The sequence below is a fragment of the Panulirus ornatus genome, chromosome 15 (assembly GCF_036320965.1).
Source record: "Panulirus ornatus isolate Po-2019 chromosome 15, ASM3632096v1, whole genome shotgun sequence".
NCBI lineage: Eukaryota > Metazoa > Arthropoda > Malacostraca > Decapoda > Palinuridae > Panulirus > Panulirus ornatus.
In genome coordinates, this window is record NC_092238.1 from 23,039,619 (window position 1) to 23,062,812 (window position 23,194).

General features: G+C 40.3%; 1 protein-coding gene across 5 annotated transcripts in view; it reads right to left on the minus strand.

Moving 5' to 3' along the window:
- LOC139753747 ((E3-independent) E2 ubiquitin-conjugating enzyme UBE2O) overlaps window positions 1–23,194 on the minus strand; it is a 455,778-nt gene that overhangs the window by 374,673 nt on the left and 57,911 nt on the right. For 4 of the 5 annotated variants that reach the window (XM_071670555.1, XM_071670557.1, XM_071670558.1 and 1 more), the window contains 3 exons: window positions 14,056–14,214; window positions 6,851–6,954; window positions 4,321–4,505 (listed from right to left, as the gene is read on the minus strand). In XM_071670555.1, coding sequence (XP_071526656.1) covers window positions 4,321–4,505; window positions 6,851–6,954; window positions 14,056–14,214 — 448 coding nt within the window. Of the gene's footprint in view, window positions 1–4,320; window positions 4,506–6,850; window positions 6,955–14,055; window positions 14,215–21,520; window positions 21,548–23,194 lie in introns of those variants that run through there. The other variant, XM_071670559.1, reaches the window with a different exon arrangement.

The window sequence follows — 23,194 nt, forward strand, 5'->3', positions numbered from 1 at the left end:
GCAGGAGGGTGAAAGGAGGGCAAAGAATAGAGTGAATTGGATCGATGTGGTATACCGGGGTTGACGTGCTGTCAGTGGATTGAATCAGGGCATGTGAAGCGTCTGGGGTGGGCCATGGAAAGCTGTGTAGGTATGTATATTTGCGTGTGTGGACGTATGTATATACATGTGTATGGGGGTGGGTTGGGCCATTTCTTTCGTCTGTTTCCCTGCGCTACCTCGCAAACGCGGGAGACAGCGACAAAGCAAGAAAAAAAAAAATATACATAAATGCCCATACATGCACATACATAAACATATACATATATACACATGTACATATTCATAGTAGTTGCCTTGATCGATTTCCGTCACCATTACACCACACATAAAATTACATACCCCATCCCTCTTCCAGTGAGGCAGTGCCAGGAAAAGATAAAAAAGGCCACATTCTCCCACACTCAGTCTTTAGTTGTCATGTGTAATACATTGAAACCACGGCTCCCTTTTCACATCCACACCCCACAGACTTTTCCACAGTTTACCCCAAACGCTCCACATGCCCTGGTTCAATCCACTGACAGCACATCAACCTCGGTTAACCACATTGTTCCAATTCGCTCTATTCCTTGCATGCCTCTCACCCTCCAGTATGTTCAGGCCCCAATTGCTCAAAATCTTTTTCACTCCATCCTCCCACCTCCAATTTGGCCTTCTGCTTCTCCTTGTTCCCTCCACCTCTGACAAATATATCCTCTTTGTCAATCTTTCCTCTCTCATTCTCTCCGTGTCTCCACACCATTTTAATACACCCTCTTCAGCTCTCTCAACCACACTCTTCTTATTACCAAACATCTCTCTTACCTTTTCATTACTTACTCAAACAAACCACCTCACACCACATGTTGTCCTCAAACATTTCATTTCCAACACATTCACCCTCCTCTGTTACTATTATTATTATTAATCATTATCATCATTAATAAAAAGAGTGTTGTTGAGAGCAGATGGGGGTGTTTTGAAATGGTTTGGTCACATGGAGAGAATGAGTGAGGAAAGATTGACCAAGAGGATATATATGTCAGAGGTGGAGGGAACGAGGAGAAGTGGGAGACCAAATTGGAGGTGGAAAGATGGAGTGAAAAAGATTTTGAGTGATTGAGGCCTGAACATGCAGGAGGGTGAAAGGCGTGCAAGGAATAGAGTGAATTGGAACAATGTGGTATACCGGGGTCGACGTGCTGTCAATTGATTGAACCAGGGCATGTGAATCGTTGGGGGAAACCATGGAAAGTTCTGTGGGGCCAGGATGTGGAAAGGGAGCTTGGGGTTTTTGGGGGTTTGATTAAAATAAAAAGAGATGTGGTGGAAAAATTTGGGGGTTTTTGAGCTTTTCCTAAAAATTCCTGGCCCCATATGAAAGGGGAGGGGTTTAAAAAAATTTCATGTGGGCTGGGGAACGGGAAAAATAAGGGAAAAAGTAAAAAGTTTTTTTCCCCAAAGGGGGTAAAATAAGGGTTTTAAGGGTTGTTGGTGGGGTATATATCGTAATTAGCCGGGTTGGAATTTTGGGGGGTATTAATTGGGGGCCTGTGGGACTTTTTGGGTGTTTTAAAAAATTGAAAATGGGGGTGGGCGGGTTTTTCTTCTCTTTTTCCCTGGCAAAAACCACCGAATGCAAAACCCGGGAAAAAAGTTTTAATAAAAAAATTCAAAAATTAATTTCCTTTTAAAATTTTTATTTTTTAAATTTTAATACGTTTGGCTCCCTTTTTTCCGGGGAAGTGCCAAAGAAAAGGTGAAGGGCCCCAAACCCACCTAATTTTTACAACAGGTATTCTTTAAAGGGGCAACGGGGTTAATTTTTCATACCTTTTTTTCTCCAACTTCCATTTTTAATTTTTAACACAAGACCAGGCAATTCAATTATTTAAATTCTTTTCCCCCTTTTTAAATTCGGGTTTGGCCCCCGGGGGCCCCAAATAAATTTTAAAACCCCCTTTCCCCCGTTTCCCAAAGGAGCGAAAGGGAAAAACAAAAAAGGCCCCAAAACCCACCCCCTCACTGTTTTATAATACTCCACCCCTTTACATTCACCCAAAAACTTTCCATGGTTTCCCCCAGACCTTCACATGCCTGGTTCAATCCACTGACAGCATGTCGAACCCCAGTATACCACATCGCTCCAATTCACTCTATTCCTTGCCCTCCTTTCACCCTCCTGCATGTTCAGGTCCCTGATCACTCAAAATCTTTTTCACTCCATCTTTCCACCTCCAATTTGGTCTCCCTCTTCTCCTCGTTCCCTCCACCTCCTACACATATATCCTCTTGGTCAATCTTTCCTCACTCATTCTCTCCCTGTGCCCAAACCATTTCAAAACACCCTCTTCTGCTCTCTCAACCACGCTCTTTTTATTTCCACACATCTCTCTTACCCTTTCATTACTTACTCGATCAAACCACCTCACACCATATATTGTTCTCAAACATCTCATTTCCAACATATCCACCCTCCTCCGCACAACTCTTTCTATCGCCCACTCCTCACAACCATATAACATTGTTGGAACCACTATTCCTTCAGACATACCCATTTTTGCTTTCCGAGATAACAGTTCTCGACTTCCACACATTCTTCAAGGCTCCCAGAATTTTCGCCCCCTCCCCCACCCTATGATCCACTTCTGCTTCCATGGTTCCATCCGCTGCCAGATCCACTCCCAGATATCTAAAACACTTCACTTCCTCCAGTTTTTCTCCATTCAAACTCACCTCCCAATTGACTTGACCCTCAACCCTACTGTACCTAATAACCTTGCTCTTATACACATTTACTCTTAACTTTCTTCTTTCACACACTTTACCAAACTCAGTCACCAGCTTCTGCAGTTTCTCACATGAATCAGCCACCAGCGCTGTATCATCAGCAAACAACAACTGACTCACTTCCCAAGCTCTCTCATCCCCAACAGACTTCATACTTGCCCCTCTTTCCAAAACTCTTGCATTCACCTCCCTAACAACCCCATCCATAAACAAATTAAACAACCATGGAGACATCACACACCCCTGCCGCAAACCTACATTCACTGAGAACCAATCACTTATATCATTATCATTGTAATATAAATATCTGTGTGTTGGTCTAGTAGAGCAAGAGAAGCAGGCATGGGTAACACATATGATACACAAAGGAACAATGGTGGTGGTGAATATGAAAATGTTTAGAAATAAACAAAATGCACATTGAAAATAAGGAGTGGGTATGGCTTGTACATATGGGGTAGCTCCTACCTCAGCTTGAGATAACATGGAAGGGCATGGAGGTCCTATATTTTATAACACAATACTCTGATTATTTCCCTGGTCACAGTGCTGAAGGCGAATAACATATGCAAAAATATTACAAAACACACTCTGAATGATACACTGTGCACTTTATACATGTGACCTTGCCACCAAAACATGCACTGAAATATTCAAACCGCTATCAATTATTACCACAGACCTCTATCACTACAGGATTACATCCATGATAATTAGGTGTAGGTGTTATGTTATTTGCTCAATATGAAGTGAGGAAAAAGCCAAGTGTGAGGGAAGTGAAGTCCTATGCTTGCCTTTCTCCTCCTTACCCCCACTGAAATCAATCTCTTAGTCACTTATTTCTTCACATTTTGCTTGTTATTATTCTCCATTCTCCTCACAGCCAGTAAGTATGATAAAGTTCATCACTTACATCAATATCGATCTCTGTATTTTCCACAAGGTTACTATACACAAAGCCTGAGAGGCTGAATGACATGCTTCTACAATAGAAATTGTACGGGTAATGAGAAAAATTTTTCTGCACCTACCTAGCAAAAAAAAAAGACTACTGGTACTAAAAGTACTATAAGGCAGCAGGACATCTTACGAGCAGTGGGAAAAGTTAGAGCATCATTTAACAATGAAGTGTTCCATATACAGTATATGACAATGGCCATCATATTATATAATACATTTTGCATATCTATCAAGCTAATTTCTATTAGCTGTAGTATTATTTTATAAGGAGGGAATTAATGAAGAAAAATGAAACACCACAATTCAGGACATTATGTTATGCTGTTGTACCCTATAGTAAAGTATGGCAAAAAGTATATGAAGACAATCAAAATGAGAAGTGCAAAATAAAATCATAAAAAACATCCAAAGAAATGGTTGAAAAATTACGATAATCATACATAAGAAACAAAAGAATATTGATTCTAAAGAAAAATTTATTGGCTACACACAAAATAAACACCCTGAATTTAGTGATAAGGATATCTGAAAGACAAGGTAACTTCCTACTTGACTTATTCTTTGCAGGACGTGGTCGAAGTGGACAGGGATTAGTGTGGTCTGCTGACAACTGGACTGCCATGAGCTTCCTCCACTGATCCCTTGTCATGATTACATCTCCTTCTTTAGACGAATAATAGTTACGGTCACCTAGTTGAAGTGTGCAAGGTTCAAACACATTTAACATTTTCACCCTGAAAAAGATATGGAATACATACAGTATATGACGCTAACATTCTACTGACCTATCGACCATCTTGCATATATCAGGTGATGAAGAGGAAGATGCAGGAGCTGAAACAGAAGGCAAATGAGAGTTGGGGTAAATGCATATTAATAAAATTCAAGGAGAATCTGAAGAAGTTTTAGGAGGTTATTAGAGTAAGGAAAACAACAGAACAAATGGGAGAATCAGTAAAGGGGAATGATGGGGAAGTGGTAACAGGGAGAGATGAGGTAAAGAGTGGAGAAATTTGAAAGACTGCTGAATGTGTTCAATAAGGTGACAGAAGTGAGGTGTTCTGGACATGGAGGCATGTGAGGGGAGACAGTCATTGCAAGTGGTTTCATGAAAAGAGAAGATATTGTGAAAGCCTTGCATAAAATGAAGTGCAGCAAAGCAGCTGGAGTGAACGGGATTGCGGTTGCATTAGGGGATGATTTTGTACATTATTAGTTGGTTAGGATTTTCAAAGTATGCATGGATTACTGTGAGGTGGTTAAGGCTTGGCAGAACGCCTGTATAGTGCTAATGTATAGAAGGCAAGGGGGGTAAAGGTGCATGTTTGAATAATACAGGTATGAGATGGATGAAAGTATCATGGAAGATTTATGGGAGAGTGATGATTAAGAGGGTGGTGACATGCACAAAGCACCAAAATGAGGATTCAAGATTGGTTGAGGATGTTTGAATCAATCAGGTGTCTGCTCTGATGAATTTGTGTGAGAAATGCTCAGAGGAACAAAAGGATTTAAGTGGCATTTATGGATCTGGAGTAAGCATACAACAGGGTTAACAATGATGACTTGTGGAAGGTGTTACTAATATATGGTGTAAGAGGAAAACTACTAGTAGTGAGAAGTTTTTATCAAGATAGTAATGTACATGCCAAGGTGAGTAATGTGGCAGTTGTGGGCATAATTAGTGTACATGGGGTGTTCAGTGTTATAAATGGAAATGGTGAGGAGCTTTTGGATTTGTGCTGAAAAAGGACTGGTGATTGGGAATACCTGGTTTAAAAAGAGAGATATACCTATGTATATATATATGTGAGTAGAAGAAATGGTCAAAGGGCATCGTTGGATTATGTGTTAATTGACAGGTGTGTAAAAGAAAGACTTTTGGATGTTAATGTTCTGAGAAGGGTAGCTGGAGGGATGGCTGATTACTATCTTCTGGAGGTGAAGTCCCTTAAATTTAATGATACTCTTTCACCCCAACTCTCATTTGCCCTCTTTGTCACCTCTTGCACCTTTCTCTTGACCTCCTGCCTCTTTCTTTTATACATCTCCCACTCATTTGCATTATTTCCCTGCAAAAATCATTCAAATGACTCTCTCTTCTCTTCCACTAATAATCTTACTTCTTCATCCCACCACTCACTACCCTTTCTAATCTGCCCACCTCCCACACTTCTCATGCATCAAGCATCTTTTGTGCATGTCATCACTGCTTCCCTAAATACATCCCATTCCTCCCCCACTCCCCTTACGTCCTTCGTTCTCACCTTTTTCCATTGTGTACTCAGTCTCTCCTGGTAGTTCCTCATACAAGTCTCCTTCCAAGCTCACTTACTTTCACCACTCTTTTCACCCCAACATTCTCTCCTCTTTTCTGAAAACCTCTACAAATCTTCACCTTCACCTCCACAAGATAATGATCAGACATCCCTCCAGTTGCACCTCTCAACACATTAACATCCAAAAGTCTTTCTTTCGCGCGCCTATCAATTAACACGTAATCCAATAACGCTCTCTGGCCATCTCTCCTGGCCATGACTGTGTAGTACCAAAAATATACCAGATGATCTACACTTTTCAAGTCATGACAAAGGCTATGTTGCATGTTAATGTGCAACTCCCCTCAATAGATGATGGATGGATGGACAAAAAGACAGATCAACAGGCAAAGGATAAAATAAAGACAGATGGACGGACAAAATATGATAAAAAAAAAATCTAAGTGTAGTATAGTATGCAGACAATACAAAAATAGTGTTAAAAGGTAACATGAACTAATGGTGTGACAAGCAAAAACTTATTAATCTAGAGTTAACCTAAGGACACCAAGCAAGAAAAGGCATAACAAAAGATCAGATGAAGTGACTGACTGTACTTAGAAGAGGACAAAACTTATGGTGGATAATGAAAAGATGTGCCAATATACCTGGGTGAAAGAAACAAATCACGCATGAACTAACCTGTTGTGCAAGCAAAAACATCCTATTAAGATTGGGATTAAATGAAAGTAAAATCAACTGTATAAAAAATCAATCAAAAAACGAGTTATGCATACCTCTTATTCATCTATGTCACTCACCTTTTTAAATCTTCCCCCTGAACAAGATATTTGGGTTGTTCTTTATCTACATTTGGGTCACTGGAAAATGCACGACATTGCCAACGTACTCCAAGTTGCACAAGCTGTGAAGAAAGAAATATGCAACTGAATTTGGACAAACAAAATTTCCTCAATACTTTTACTTATTTCACAATAGAATGGGTAGTATATTTACTGCCATGAGAATTCTGGGTAAACAGAAAAGACAGTTTTGCAAACACCACTACTGAATAGATAAAATGTACATTATTATTCCATATCAAACCATATAACAGAATATGTGATAGAAGTATGAGCAAGTGAGAACAAATAACATGAGAACATAGACAAAAATATTTATATAAGTGAAAGAAGTCTGTGGGAGTACATGTATAGATATAGTGGAATGCAAGAAACATGTGGACTATGAGATGGAACAAATGCGAAGGCAAGACAGGTGCACCATAACAGGATCCTAGTATATTCTTCTTGGTTGACTGATCGATATGTTTATTAAGATAAGAGAAAAATACTCGGCAAGCTGCTGCATCACATGATTATTTTGACACTTGCTTCTTTCCCTACACGTTGAAGCTCTGGAACTCTTTACCTCCTCACATCTTTCCCAATAACTATGACCTGACAAATCTTAAAAGAGAGATTTTTCATTTTCTCAAAAATTCGTAAATACTTTCTCTTATCATTTCTTATTCCATTTCATAATTCTCTCAATATACCAATTAGGGATCAGCCTTGATGTGAACTTTTGTCCATGACTGAAGCCTTAAACATAAAAATAAAAATATATATATATATGTGAGTAGGAGAGAGAGTAAGTGGCCATTATCAAAATACATATCAAATGATAGGGGTGTAAGAGAGAAACTTTGGGATATAAAAGTGCTGAGGGGCAGCTAATGGGATGTCTGATCACTATCTTGTGGAGGTTAGGGTGAAGATTTGTAGAGGTTTACGGAAGAGGAAACAATGTTGGGGAGAAGAGAGTGGTAAGAGTACGTGAGCTTAGAAATGAAACTTGTGTGAAGAAATACCAAGAAGGATTGAGTGTAGAATGGTAAAAGGCAAGAGTAAATGAAACAAGGGGAGTGGGTGAGGAATGGGAGGTATTTAGAGAAGCAGTGATGACATATGCAAGAGATGCTGGGTGCACTTTAAAAAGGGGATGGAGTGGTGTGATGAAGAACTAAAGCTTCTTGTGAAAGAGAAAACAGAAGTGTTTTGTACGAACTTAAAGGGAAGGAGTCTTAATGATTGGGAGATGTTTAAGAGAGTGTGGCAGGAGGTCAAGAGGAGGGTGCAGGGGTTGAAAAAGAGGAGAAATGAAAGTTGTGGTGAGCAAGCAGCAGTAAACTTAAGGGAGAATAAGATGTTTTGGAAGGAGGTAAATAATGTGAGAAAGACAAAAAACAAATGGGAGCATTGGTGAGGTGGTCAAAAGGTGAAGTGATAATATGTAGTAATGAAGTGAGGAGATGGAGTGAGCATTTTGAAGGATTGTTAAATGTGTGAGATGATAAAGTGCCAGATGTAGGGAGTTTTGGTTGGGGTGGTATGCAAAGTGAAAGAGTCATGGAGATTGGTTTGGTGAAGAGAGAAGAAGTAGTTATAACCTTGAATACAATGAAATGCAGCAAGGCAGCTAGAGTGGATGGTATTGTTGTTGAATTTATCAAGAAAAGGAGATACTGTGTTGTTAGATTGGTTAGTAAGGATATTCAATGAATGTAAGGATCATAGTGAGGTGCCTGAGGATTGGCAGAATGCATGTATAGTCCAACTGTATGAAGGTGAGTGTTCAAACTCCAGAAGTATAAGTTTGTTGAGTATACCTGTTAAGTTCTATGGGAGTGTATTGATTGAGAGGGTGAAGGCATGTACAGAACATCATATTAGGGAGGAACAGTGTGGTTTCAGAAGTGGTAGAGGATGTGTGGATCAGGTGTTTGCTTGAGATAATGTGTGCAACAGATTGACCTGGGTGTGTCAATTAAGGATCTAGAGAAGACATGTGATAGGGTAGATAGAGATGCTTTGTGGAGAAAAAGAGGAGGAAGTAAACTGCTTTAGATATCTGGGAGTGGACATGGCATCCAATGGAACCATGGAAGCACAAGTGCACTGTAGGGTGGGGAAAAGAGCAAAAGGTTCTGGGAGCACTGAAGGATGTGTGGAAAGAGAGAACGCTATCTGGAGAGGTAAAAATGGATATTTTTGAAGGAACAGTAGACCCAACAATATTATATGGATGTGAGGCATCAGATTGTGAGAAGAAGGGTGGATGTGTTTGCTATGATATGTCTGAGGACATATGTGGTATGAAGTGGTATGATTAAGTAATGAAAGTGTGAGAGAGATGTGGTAAGGAAAAGATTGTGGTTGCTAGAGCAGAGGAGGGTGTGCTGAAATGGTCTGGACATATGAAGAGAATGAGCCTAGAAAGGCTAACAAAGAGGATATACATCAAAAGTAGAGGGAACTAGGAGAACAGGGAGACCAAACTGAAGCTGAAAAATGGAGTGAAAAAGATTTTGAGCAACTGGGGTCTGAACATGCAGGAGGGTGAAAGTCACGCATGGATTAAGAGTGAATTGGAACAATGTGATATACTGGGGTTGACAAGCTGTCAATGGTCTGAACCAGGGCATGTGAAGTGTCTGGGGTATACCATGGAAGGGTCTGTGGGGCCTGAATAGGGAGCTGTTTTCGGTGCATTACACAACATGACAGATACAGAATGGATGTGAGCAGATATGGTCTTTCTTCATCTGTTTCTGGCACATTCTCACCGATGCAGGACACAGTAATCAAGTATTAATGAAAGAAAGGTCCTCTAAATGGGGTGCAATTCTATCTCAAATGATAATTCTGTAAGTTTTCCAACTACAGACATTAAGCTCACCGTATGATAATTTCCGGGAAGTGACTCACTCTTTTCTGAATATTGGTGTTACACTGGCAAACTTCCATTCATCTGGAACTTTACATACAGCAAGTGATTCATTGAAAAGGGCAATCAAGGGCTTAACTATTTCATATGCTGCTTCTTTTGCTGCCACTTCATTAATTTCAATGTTTACAGCTATTAGTATGTCTTCAGGTTCTATGTCAATCTACTGAAGGAGGTTCTCCTCTCTTATCAATAAAGCTGGATTTGAGACACAGGGATGTGCCTCCAAATCATATATTATTTTTTTTTTTTTTATTATACTTTGTCGCTGTCTCCCGCGTTTGCGAGGTAGCGCAAGGAAACAGACGAAAGAAATGGCCCAACCCCCCCCCCCATACACATGTATATACATACGTCCACACACGCAAATATACATACCTACACAGCTTTCCATGGTTTACCCCAGATGCCTCACATGCCCTGCTTCAATCCACTGACAGCACGTCAACCCCGGTATACCACATCGCTCCAATTCACTCTATTCCTTGCCCTCCTTTCACCCTCCTGCATGTTCAGGCCCCGATCACACAAAATCTTTTCACTCCATCTTTCCACCTCCAATTTGGTCTCCCTCTTCTCCTTGTTCCCTCCACCTCCGACACATATATCCTCTTGGTCAATCTTTCCTCACTCATCCTCTCCATGTGACCAAACCACTTCAAAACACCCTCTTCTGCTCTCTCAACCACGCTCTTTTTATTTCCACACATCTCTCTTACCCTTACGTTACTCACTCGATCAAACCACCTCACACCACACATTGTCCTCAAACATCTCATTTCCAGCACATCCATCCTCCTGCGCACAACTCTATCCATAGTCCACGCCTCGCAACCATACAACATTGTTGGAACCACTATTCCTTCAAACATACCCATTTTTGCTTTCCGAGATAATGTTCTCGACTTCCACACATTCTTCAAGGCCCCCAGGATTTTCGCCCCCTCCCCCACCCTATGATCCACTTCCGCTTCCATGGTTCCATCCGCTGCCAGATCCACTCCCAGATATCTAAAACACTTCACTTCCTCCAGTTTTTCTCCATTCAAACTCACCTCCCAATATATACATATGCAAAAAAGTCATTTAAGATTTTCACCATAACTTCATTATCTTGAACCAATTCATTGTTTTTCATAATTAATGAACCAACTGACTTGGTAAAGACATTTTTGCTTCTAACATAATTGTAAAACACCTAAGTGTTTCTTTTGCTATTTTTTAGCAATATAGGCTTCATATTAACTTTCACTTTGTCATACAACTCTCTTACTTTCTGCAAATTTACATAATTTACTCTATTGTTAGTTAAAAGTCACTACTTTCTTAGGCAAAAGGTACTTTATTATTTGAATATTCCTACACCTTGGCTTTGTTTACAAATACACTGTCTACTACCCATTGGCACATGTGTTTTCTCAACTGCTTTGAAGGTTGTGTCTTCAATCATTAATACACATGCAAAAAATTAATTTCGGATTTTTGCCTTGGCTTCATTGCCAATTCAACATTTTCCATAATCAATGGAACACCTAACTAGGTAATGACCCATGCTTCCAGCTTAACTGTAAAACTCCTCAAGGTTTCTTCTGCTATTTTCAGCAACATAAGCTTCATATTGACTTAGTCATATAACTCTTATACTTTACACAAATATAAGTAATTTACTCTATCATGTTGATTAATGGTCTCTTTGAGTTTTTTACGAGCTACTTTCTTAGAAAAGACACTTTTTTCATTTCACCATTCTACCACCTTGGCATCAATTGAAAAACAGACCATCTACTATGTATTGGAACATATGTTACCACTACTGCTTTGAAGGTTGTACAGAAGTCTTTCCAAGCTACCTTCATGTAATTTCTATTGAACATATCAACTCAAATCTGTCTTTCAAAAGCAATGTGAAGATCAATAAAATTTGCAAGTTTAAAATTAAGATTTTTAGCAAGTCATGTGGACGAATTATTACAGGCAATGTTGAAAGCAATCTTATAAGTAATTGTCACTGGCCACTTGTACCAAACTTACATCCGACTTCAATACTGCTCACAATGTCAATTGTCATGGTCAATTGTACCAAACTTATATCCGACTTCAATACTAATCATATCATCATCATTTGTTGCTGGAACTAAATCTAATACATTCTCGTCATAAGTAGGTTTCTCAACTAATCGGATTTGGGCACTACCAGGCAAATTTAGATATAGAGTCCATGCCTGGAGCTATTGGAAAGGGATTCTCCCCATTCAGATACCAGTATATAAAAATCTACTATAATGATAAAATCTAGTTCACCAAAAAGTTTCTGCTGACAGATCATAAAATCTTTCATCTACCGATGGTGTCTGTCCTTCACAGCACAGCAAAGATCTAGATCTGGAAGAGTCAAACTATACAGGCAAAGTGCTTTTAGACTGGCCACCCTGACTTGTAGAGAGATCTTCATCCACAAGTTGCTCCTAACACTCCCATCAAAGTGAACAAGTGGTCTCTGTGAAAAAGGAAAACCCTCCTCCTCAAGATCATCCTAAAGAAGCTTCTTGTCTACCAAAACATCACTGTCAGTAGGACAGATCCAACAAGGCAGAGGTTACTCTAAATGATGTCCAATCCTGAGTGGCACAACCCCCAAGTTCAACACAGTGCAGTCACTTAAGGGCAAAACCATTCCAGCCCCTACCTGTGCATTACCACTAGAGGGGATCACAAAGTTAAAGCCCCCCCAAAGAAACAGAAAACAAACCAGACAGAGAATATAGAGAAGTATTAGGGGGATAGCAGAATCACAGTCCATTCAGAAAAGGTAATAATACAAATACATAAATGTGAATAAGAGCAAGGTTATTAGGTACAGTAGGGTTGAGGGTCAAGTCAACTGGGAGGTGAGTTTGAATGGAGAAAAACTGGAGGAAGTGAAGTGTTTTAGATATCTGGGAGTGGATCTGGCAGCGGATGGAACCATGGAAGCGGAAGTGGATCATAGGGTGGGGGAGGGGGCGAAAATTCTGGGGGCCTTGAAGAATGTGTGGAAGTCGAGAACATTATCTCGGAAAGCAAAAATGGGTATGTTTGAAGGAATAGTGGTTCCAACAATGTTGTATGGTTGCGAGGCGTGGGCTATGGATAGAGTTGTGCGCAGGAGGATGGATGTGCTGGAAATGAGATGTTTGAGGACAATGTGTGGTGTGAGGTGGTTTGATCGAGTGAGTAACGTAAGGGTAAGAGAGATGTGTGGAAATAAAAAGAGCGTGGTTGAGAGAGCAGAAGAGGGTGTTTTGAAGTGGTTTGGGCACATGGAGAGAATGAGTGAGGAAAGATTGACCAAGAGGATATATGTGTCGGAGGTGGAGGGAACGAGAAGAAGAGGGAGACCAAATTGGAGGTGGAAAGATGGAGTGAAAAAGATTTTGTGTGATCGGGGCCTGAACATGCAGGAGGGTGAAAGGAGGGCAAGGAATAGAGTGAATTGGAGCGATGTGGTATACCGGGGATGACGTGCTGTCAGTGGATTGAATCAAGGCATGTGAAGCGTCTGGGGTAAACCATGGAAAGCTGTGTAGGTATGTATATTTGCGTGTGTGGACTTATGTATATACATGTGTATGGGGCGGGGTTGGGCCATTTCTTTCGTCTGTTTCCTTGCGCTACCTCGCAAACGTGGGAGACAGCAACAAAGTATAATAAAAAAAAAAAAAACATAACATCAACAAAAGTACAGGTCATATGCATTAATTCAGTAACATAAATACATCACATCCTTTCCAAATCGAAAAATGATAATTATCCATGGTAGGGTAAAGAAGCCAGAAAAAATCAAAAGACTAGAGAAGAATATCCACAACCATCTGGGATCCATAAAAACATTTGTGGCAGTCAGTACTTTTGGCCAGGCAGACTGACATCTTTTAACACACACAGGTTTGGTCACTAGCATCAAACAGTTGGATGGCAGTTGAAGGGAAGAATTTACCTCACCAGAAGACAGGGAGTTAACAGGTATCACAAAGATTCAAGATCTGTGGGACAATCTAACCACTGAGAAACAAAAAAAAAATTCAGAAACATGCATGTTAATTTAGTAATCAACAGTTATATCTGTTAAGGCTCGCTTCTACTTTCACTAACACATTAATCATAATTCTTCGAAGGCTTAGTCATTTGTCCTGGATGCTATCTTGCTCACATGGGTAACAGCAAACAGATATGAAAGGAAAAAATCAATACTACTAACTTGAACTTGCTCAACTGTGACTTTTATCGACTTGTGAGGCTTGGAAAGCGCAACCTCCAACTCTCGTGTACGGTGGATCCATTCCACATCTTCAAAAGATCTTGAGCATCCAACTAGTTGCTGCCCAGGGTAAAAGTCATATCGCCGGAATTCTGAGTCCTGAGAAAAAAAGAAAAATACATTTTCTTGAAATAAACTGATACTCATAAATTTATTTTCTGCATGCCATGTGAAGTTTTCAAATTCAAGCTGAACAAGCTTTACCTATTTTGACTGAGGCCACTGATATCTATTGTTTCCAGCAAGTATTTCAAGTATTTCAGTGCCCCCTCCCTCTGCAAACCACAGGTAAAGACCATCAAAAACAGAGGTCTTGTTATGTCTATCACATATTCCCAAAATATCTCAGCATCACAACCCTTGGATAAATATTACATAAAAAAAAATTTCAATCATTTATATAATGGTCATCAATCTAAAAAAATCCAGAAAAACATGCATTCTTGATAACTTCAATTCACACTCTTCAGTTTTTCAATTTTTCCTCATTCTTCAGCATTTTTTCTAAGGGACTGAGGGAGTAAGGACTCTTCCCATGTACCTCCTGCCCAACTTACTTGGTGACTAATGCTGTGCTGGGGGATGGCAACCCTTCCCTTCCACATCATCACTTAAAAAACAGGAACAGAAGAAAAAGCCAAGCAAGGACATGTCCTCAAAGACTCAGGCTGGGGTCTGTTTATGTAGATATATGTAACCAGAGTAAGAGGGAAAAGACAGGCATTATGTTAGATGAAAGAAATTTGGATGCTTTGGATATGAGTGAAACTAAGCTGACAGAGAAGAAGATAAATGTTTTAGGAATGTCTTGGAACACTTATAGCATGTGTGGAGGGAAGGGTGGCACTACTGATGAAGAACATGCTGAGGAACTGTGTTAAAGTGTAACGGAGTTCAAGACTGGTGTGGGTTTGATTGAAAGTAGAATAAGAGGGTGTTTGTTAGGACTTATGCACTGGTAGTGAAAGGAGAGAAGAAAAAAGGAATGCTTTATACATGTAACCAGAGTAAGAGGGAAAAGACAGGCATTATGTTAGATGAAAGAAATTTGGATGCTTTGGATATGAGTGAAACTAAGCTGACAGAGAAGAGGATAAATGTTTTAGGAATGTCTTGGAACACTTATAGCATGTGTGGAGGGAAGGGTGGCACTACTGATGAAGAACATGCTGAGGAACTGTGTTAAAGTGTAACGGAGTTCAAGACTGGTGTGGGTTTGATTGAAAGTAGAATAAGAGGGTGTTTGTTAGGACTTATGCACTGGTAGTGAAAGGAGAGAAGAAAAAAGGAATGCTTTATACATGGAGCTGAGTAAGTGCTTTGGCAGTTCTGATAAGGATCAAATCTTGGTGAAATGGGATATGAATGCAAGCGTGACTGATGTAACAGCTGAGAGTATACAGTAATTAAAAGACAATTACAAGGAATGAGGTTTCCAGGTGTGAGTAAGATTGGAAATCAATACTTTATTACATGCTAACTGACAGGCATAAGGAGAGGTTGTTGGATGTGTACATGCTGAGGGAGGTGGCTTGTGGAAGTAAGTGTGAAAGTTTGTCCTGATTTTTGAAAAAAAAAAAAAAATGAAATACATGAAAGAAGTGGAAAATTGAGCAAGCTTGGTAAAAAAAAAAAAGAGTAGAGGGATACCATGAGAGATTAAAAGATGAATGGCATAGGGTGAGAATCAATGAAACAAGGGAAGCAAAAAAGAGAAAAAATGAAAGGCATGTAGTGAAGCAGTGTCAAATTGGCTGATAAAATGTTAGAGGTGAACACATGACAAAGAGGAGTATAAGGTAAGGGTATGAAAATTCAATTGCTATTGAGAAAGAAGATGGAGGAGTATGGAAAGTATCTGCAAGGAAGGACTGTGAGTAACTGGCAGGAGTACAAGAGAAATGCATTAACAGAGCCAAAAAAAATAAGTCAAATATAAAGGTGGTGTGTAAAGAGATTTTGAGAAAAAAAAATTTGGAAGGTGAAGAGAGTAAAGAGAATAAAAGAAATGAGATCACCAGTGAACAGAGCAGATGGGGATGTGGTAACAGGCAATGCTGTGTTAAGAAGATCGAGTAAGTATTTTGATGAAAAAATAGGTGTGTCAGATGTTAGTGTGGCAGCCCTGGTAAGAGATAAAGTGACACGTAGAGTGGAAGAGTCATGGCAAATGGCATAGTGAAAAGAGAGGATGTGGATCAAGCCTTGCATAAGAGGAAGTGTGGCAAAACTGCTGCAGTGAATGGAATTGCAGAGTGAGAGTCAGGCGCAAGGTATTATGAAAAGAGAGGAAGCAGTGAAGCCTTGCATATGACAAAGTGTGGCAAATCATCAGGAAGGGATAAGACTACAGATGAGTTTCTCAAGAAATGGGGTTACAATGCTATTAATTGGTTAGCCAAGCTATTGGTACAAGTGAAGCCATTGGGGACTGGGAAACAAAAAAGAATGCTTAACCGTCTCATAATGACACAGAATAGGTTGCTCAGGCTCCCATAGCTCCCACAACTGGTCCCACTGGCCACCTACTCACAGAAAGCATGCCCCTCATGTTCAGCTGATAGCCATCTGTGCAGTAAAAAGTTTTTCAATAATCTGTTGTCATTTTGTTTTCACATCTATTATATTACTTTTCTATCTTATCTCTGAAGCCAGTTCCTTTGAGTAACTCCCTAAAAGTGGTGGCCACAGCAAAAGTCTCCATAATTAGTGGATTTTTCATTCACATACATTTTAGGGAAGAAAGGATTCTACCTTCATATCCCTGCATTTGCAGAGGCAACTAGGAGGGAAGGACCAAGGGCCTGGAAATCCTCTTTCTTGCATTTCAATTTCTAATTTTTTGGATGCAACAGAAGCCAAGTGAAGAGTGCTCATCTGCCATAAAGGCTCAGGCAGGGGTGTCTGAATCGTGTGGATGTAACAAAGATAAGATGAAATGAGATACAGGCAGTATGTATGAGGATAGGAACCTTGATGTTCTGGCTGTAAGTGAGACAAAGCTCAGGGTCAAAAAGGAAGAATGGTTTGTGAATGTCATAGAAGTAAATTCAGGGGTTGGTGTGAGGGCAAATGCTAAGGATGGGGTACAACTACTGCTGAAACTGGAGTTGTGGGAGTGTGCAAAAGTGTAAGGAAATGAGCTCCACACTGATGTGGGTTAAAATGAAAGTGCATTTTGAGAGACAGTTGTTCATTAGTGCTTATGCACTTGACCATGAGGAGAAAGTTTAGATGAGTGAGTGTGTCAGCAGTTTTGATGCAAGAAACTGGAAATTAGTAGTGGATGATTTGAATGTGAAGGTGAGGAATATGGCAATTAAGGGTATAACTTGGGGGGGGGGGGGGTATGGGATATTAAGGAATGTGAATAGAAATGGCAGTTAACAGCTTATAGAGTTGTGTGCTGAAAAAGGGCTGGTGATTGGGAATACCCAGTTTAAAAAGGACATACAAATATATACACATGTGAGTCAGAAAGACAGTCAGCGGGCATTACTGGGCTACATACTATTTGATTAGCATTCAAAAAGGAGACTCTTGGATGTGAAAGGGCTGAGAGGAGCAGCTGGCAGGATGTTTGATCATTCCCTGTGGGGCCAAGGGCAAAGATTTATAGAGGTTATCAGAAAACAGGAAACAGTATGGGGGAGAAGAAAATGGGGAAAGTAAATAAGCTTCGAAAAGAGATGTGTGAAGATATATCAGGAGATTGAGTGTATAGTGGCAAAAGTTAAAAATAAACAAAGGAAGAGAGGTATATGTGGCAGTACTTGCAGGAAAGAGGTGCAAGTGACTGGGAGATAAGTAAAAATAGCAGATCAGGAGGAAAGTGCAACAGTTGTAGAAGAGAGCAAACAAGAGTTAGGGGTGAGCGAGTATCAGTAAACTTCAGGAAGAATAAGATGTTCTAGAAGGAAGTTAAAAAACATGAGAAAAAACAGAAAACAAATGGAAACATCTGTAAAGGGGCAAATGGGGAAGTGATAACAGGTAGTGATAAGGTAAGGAGATGGACTGAGTATTTTGAAGGATTGTTGAGTGTGTTTGATGATAAGGTGACAAATGAAAGAGCCATGGAAAGTGGTTTGGTTAAGAGAGAAGGGGTGGTGAAAGATTTGGGTAAGAAGAAATATGGCAAGGCAGCTGCAGTGGATGGTATTGCATTTGAATTATTTAAGAAAAGGGATAACTGTGGTGATGATCAATTAGTAGTTCACTGTATATATCAACCATGGTGAGGTGCCTGAAGATTGGTGGAATGCATGCATAGAACTACTGTATAAAAGTAAGGGGGAACAAAGGTAAGTGTTCAACTGAAAAAGTCTAAGTTTGTTTAATGTACCTATAGTATGTACTACAAAGTGGTGATTGACAAGGCGAAGGCATGTACAGAGCATCACATGGGGAAGGGGGTTGACAATTTGGTTTCAGAGGCTGTAGAGAACATGTGAATCAGATGTTTGCTTTAAAGAATGAGAGAAATATTGCATGTGGCATTTATGTATCTGGGGAAAGCATTTTACAGGGCTGATAGATGCCTTGTGAAAGGTATAACAAATACATGGTGAGGGAGGAAGGCTGCTAGAAGTAGTGAAAAGTATCTTTCAAGGCTGTAAGGTTTGTGTGCTAGAAGTAGTGAAAAGTATCTTTCAAGGCTGTAAGGTTTGTGTACAACCAGAAAGAGAGGAAACTGAGGCTTCTGATGAAAGGCGATCTGTGGCAGAGGTGTACAATGTCACCATGGCTGTTTTATTTGTTTACAAGTGGGGTGGTGAGTCCTGTAGAGAGTGGCAGTCTTTAGGAGATAAGGAGCCCTGGGAAGTCAGTCAGTTGTTGTTTGTTGATGATAGATTATTAATGGATATTCTGAGTGAGAAACTGCAGAAGTTGGTGACTGAGTTTGGAGGGGTGTGTGAAAGGAGCAAGATGAGTAATTTTCTTTTTTTAATGTTGAAGGCTCCAGTCATAGACAAAAGTCCACATCAAGGGCAGGTCTTAACTGAAACAGAGAGAGAATTATGAAGAGGAAAAAGAAGACAAGGGAAAGTACTTGCAAATCTTTTAATGTAAAATACCTCTTTTGAAATGTGCCAGGTTATAGATTTTTAGGAAAGACATGAAAAGGTAAAGAGTTCCACAGCTTCAATGTTTAGTAGAAAAAAAAACAGGTATCAAAATGGTCCTTCCTTTGTTGTAGATGGCCACACAATAATCATGAGATGTAGCAGCTTGCCAAGTCTAACTAGTGGTGTGGGCACACAAGCAGCCATCTCTCAAGAGCAAAAACCAAAGTAATACTTATAAAACAAGGAAAGTGAACAAACATTACAGTGTAGGGCAAGGGGGTCAAATTTGGAGTTAGCCCAGGACAGTTTATAAGGCGGACTGCCTTCGACTCATCTCTGTCAAGTAAGGATGCAGAGCTAGAACCACCCCAAATGTGAGAGCAGTACTCCATACAAGGATGAATCAATCCCTTGTAGAATAGAGCAACTGTTCCGAAGAGAAGAAGTCTTGACATCTAAACAGGACACCCAGTTTCTTAGAGGCAGACTAGGCTATTCGCATAATGTGGGGTTTCTAAGAAAGAGTGGATGCTACATTAATATCAAAAATATTCATTGAGTCAAGAGGTGGAATTACAGGACCATCAAGGAGAGACAAGGAGGAGTTTTCGAAAGAGAGATCAGTAGAAACTGGATCTTGGAGATATCCAGTCCAAGTCAGAGTTTATTGAGGAAGCTGTGTCAAGACGAAATGCAGATCAAGTGAGGGAAGAGGGAGCAGAATTGAGGGAGTGAATGAGAGCATTGGATTATTTGTGAAGGAGAGGAAATCATTGAAAAAAGGAGAAAAAGTGTAAGGGACAGCACAGAACCTTAAGGGACACCGCTGTTGATGAAAAAAAAGGGGGGGGGGCCTGATCCATCAACTACCACAGAGAGGAAGCTAGACATGAAGAAACAAAGTCAAGGAAGGAAGCCACAAGAGAGGAGCTTGGAGATGAGTCCCGGATGCCACACCTGGTCAAAAGCATTAGATGTCAAGAGCGACTCCACATGACTCCCAAAATTTTTCAGGGATGATGACCATACATTAATAAAATAAGAAAGAATATCATCAGTGGATCTTACCTTATGGAAGCCATTCAGGTGATCAGAGAGAAGACTGTGATTTTTGAGGTGTTTAAGGGTATGGGAGTTGAGGAGGGACTCAAAAGACCTTGGAAATGGTAGGTATCAATGCAACAGGATGATAGTTAGAGGGGTCAGAACAGTCAACCTTCTTAACCTTCTTAGGGATGGGATGTATCAATGCATGTTTCCAAAGAGGAAAGGTTTTGGCTTTTATAGAGAAATGGAAGAAACAAGCAAGCACAGGGGCAAGTTCAGAGGCACACTCTTTCAGTACATGGAGATGAATGCCATCAGGACCAAAAGCCTTGCTTGTGTCCAGAGAAAGAAGCACTTTTCAGACAGTTCAAAAAAAAAGATAACGAGAAGTGGCATACGATCAGTAAGAGAAGCATCAGGGGGGGTGAAGGAAAGTTAGTCGTCCATGGTGGAGTTAGAGGAGAAACAGGAACCAAAGAGAGTTGCTTTGTCTATGGGAGAGACAGCTATAGTACAGTCAGAGCAGAGAAGTGATGGGAAGGTATAGTGACAGTTAAGAGATACCTTTAACTAAAGACCAGAAAGACCTATCAGTTGATGACAAGGAGAGGTTATTGCACTTCTTTTGACTAAAGGATAACGTGCTTGCATCAGTTACGGGCAGTGATAAAAGCTGAACGGGAGGCAGAGGAAGGAGAGTGTTTCCTAGCCCAATACGCCGGATCCCTTGCCTGAATGGCCTTTGGACAGGAATGGTTGAACCATGGATTGGTTGAAGAGGTCATCTTGGAGGGAAAGGGGATAAATACTCCCATTTCCACATGAATAACCTCTGCTATGCATTTGGCTTAGACAGAAGCATCACCACACAAGAGACAGTAATTTATCTAAGGAGGGTCAGAAAAGAAGTTACTTAAGTTATTCCAGTCACCTTTGTTCAGGTGTCAGTATTTACGCTTAGAAGGGGCTGCTGGGGGGGAGAGGTGCTGTTAGAATAGATAAATCTATGAGAGTGTGATCAGATGAACCAACTGGGGGTGAGACTGTGTATTTACGGTGAGATGGACTAGAGGTGAAAAACAAATCCAGAACATTAGGAGAGTGGTCACAGAGGTCTGGAAAATGGGTAGGGTGGGAGTTAATTTGCTCTAAATCATTGAGAATAGAAAGTAAGAGGATGTCACAGTCTCATAGCAGGAGTTTGGATAGTCAAAGAAGGATATAAAATTTGTAAAATTAGGAGAGCAATTGGTGAAACAGAGGAAAAGTGCGGAAGTAAGAAGACATACCTTAAGAAACATAACATCAAATTTGCAGCCTCAAGGTCCTTGATGTATGCAACAGGTGTGTTCATGTTGGAATGGCACAAACACCACCTTTGAACTGGAATCATGAGTGGAGGTTAAAGTTAGATATGAAAAAAGGACTAGTGAGAACATCATTTAACAACAGTGTCTCTGAGAGAAGCAAGATATTAGGAGAAGTACTAGACACATGGTGTTCACCTAAGGATAGGTTATCATAGAGACCATGAATGTTGGTATAGTGAACAGAAAAAAAGGAAAGTCTAGCAGAGAGGGAAAGGTATTACTAGTGCCAGAGCCCTCTCACTCATTGTCAGAAGAATCAGGCAAAAACCCAAAGTTTCTTAGCACCCCATGATGCCGGGGACTTGGGGTTAGATCTGACAGACACTGTCATAGTGATTCTTATAAGTGTTTGAGGGAACAGGAATTGGCAAAAATACTTATGCAAAAAAAGTAATAATAATAATAAGTAAGGTTTGAGTATGTGTATGGTGCTTGTAAGAAGAAGAAGATAGTGGGACTAGCATGGTGGTCCCATTTTGATGAGATAGAAAGTAAGACTAGCAGTCCTGAGATGGAGAATGTAAGATGGTTCCAGGCACCACTTTAATGCTCCTCAATTAGGAAGGTAGTATCACCCTGGGCAGTTGCTGTCAACAACCTACTACCTAGCAAAAACCAAGTTAATAGGTTAAGAAAAGTAGAGGGACGGGTCAGCTGGGGGAGTGAGTTTGAACACATAAAATTTGGAGGAAGTGAAATGTTGTAGACACCTGGGAATGGACATGGCAGCAAATGAAACCATGGAAGCAGAAGTGAGTTATGGGGTAGGTGAGGGGTCAAAGATTCTGGGATCACTGAAGAGTGTGAAAAGAGACATCATTATCTGGGAGGGTGAAAATGGGTATGCTTGAAGAAACAGTAGTTCCAACATTGTTGTATGGATGTGAGGCATGGGCTCCAGAAGAGATTGTGTGGAGGAGGAGGAGGGATATGTTGAAAACGAAATGTCTGATAATGTTTGACGTGAGGTGGTTTGATCAAGTAATAAAAAGGGTTAGAGAGAGGTGTCGTAATATGAAGAGTGTGACTGAGCAAGCTGAAGAGGGTGTGCTGAAACTGTTTGAATGTATGTAGACAATAAGTAAGGAGAGGATGACAAAGAGGATATATGTATCAGAAGAGCAGAGAACAAGAAGGGACAGACCAAATTGGAGATGAAGGAATGGTGTACAAAATTTTGAGTGCTTGGGACATGAACGTGCAGGAGGCTGAATGGTATGCACAGGACAGAGTGAATTGGAATGACATGGTATAAAGGGATCATCATGCTATCAATGGACTGAACCAGGTCTTGTGAAGTGGCCCAGGAAATCCATGGTAAGGTCTGTTGGGCCTGGTTGTGGACAGGAGGTTATGATTTTGGTGTACTGCTTATAACTAGAGTATGGATGTGAGCGAACGCAGCATATCTTCATCAGTTCCAGGCACAACCTCGCTAACATGAGAACATGTGAACAAGCATGAAAAAACTGTAAATTAGTTTATGTACCTCGTGAATAAACAAACCATGAAATTATGAGCACAGTATGAAATAATAAAGATAATAATATAAAATTCTGCATTACTCATGTAAAGGCAGCTGTATTTGTAATC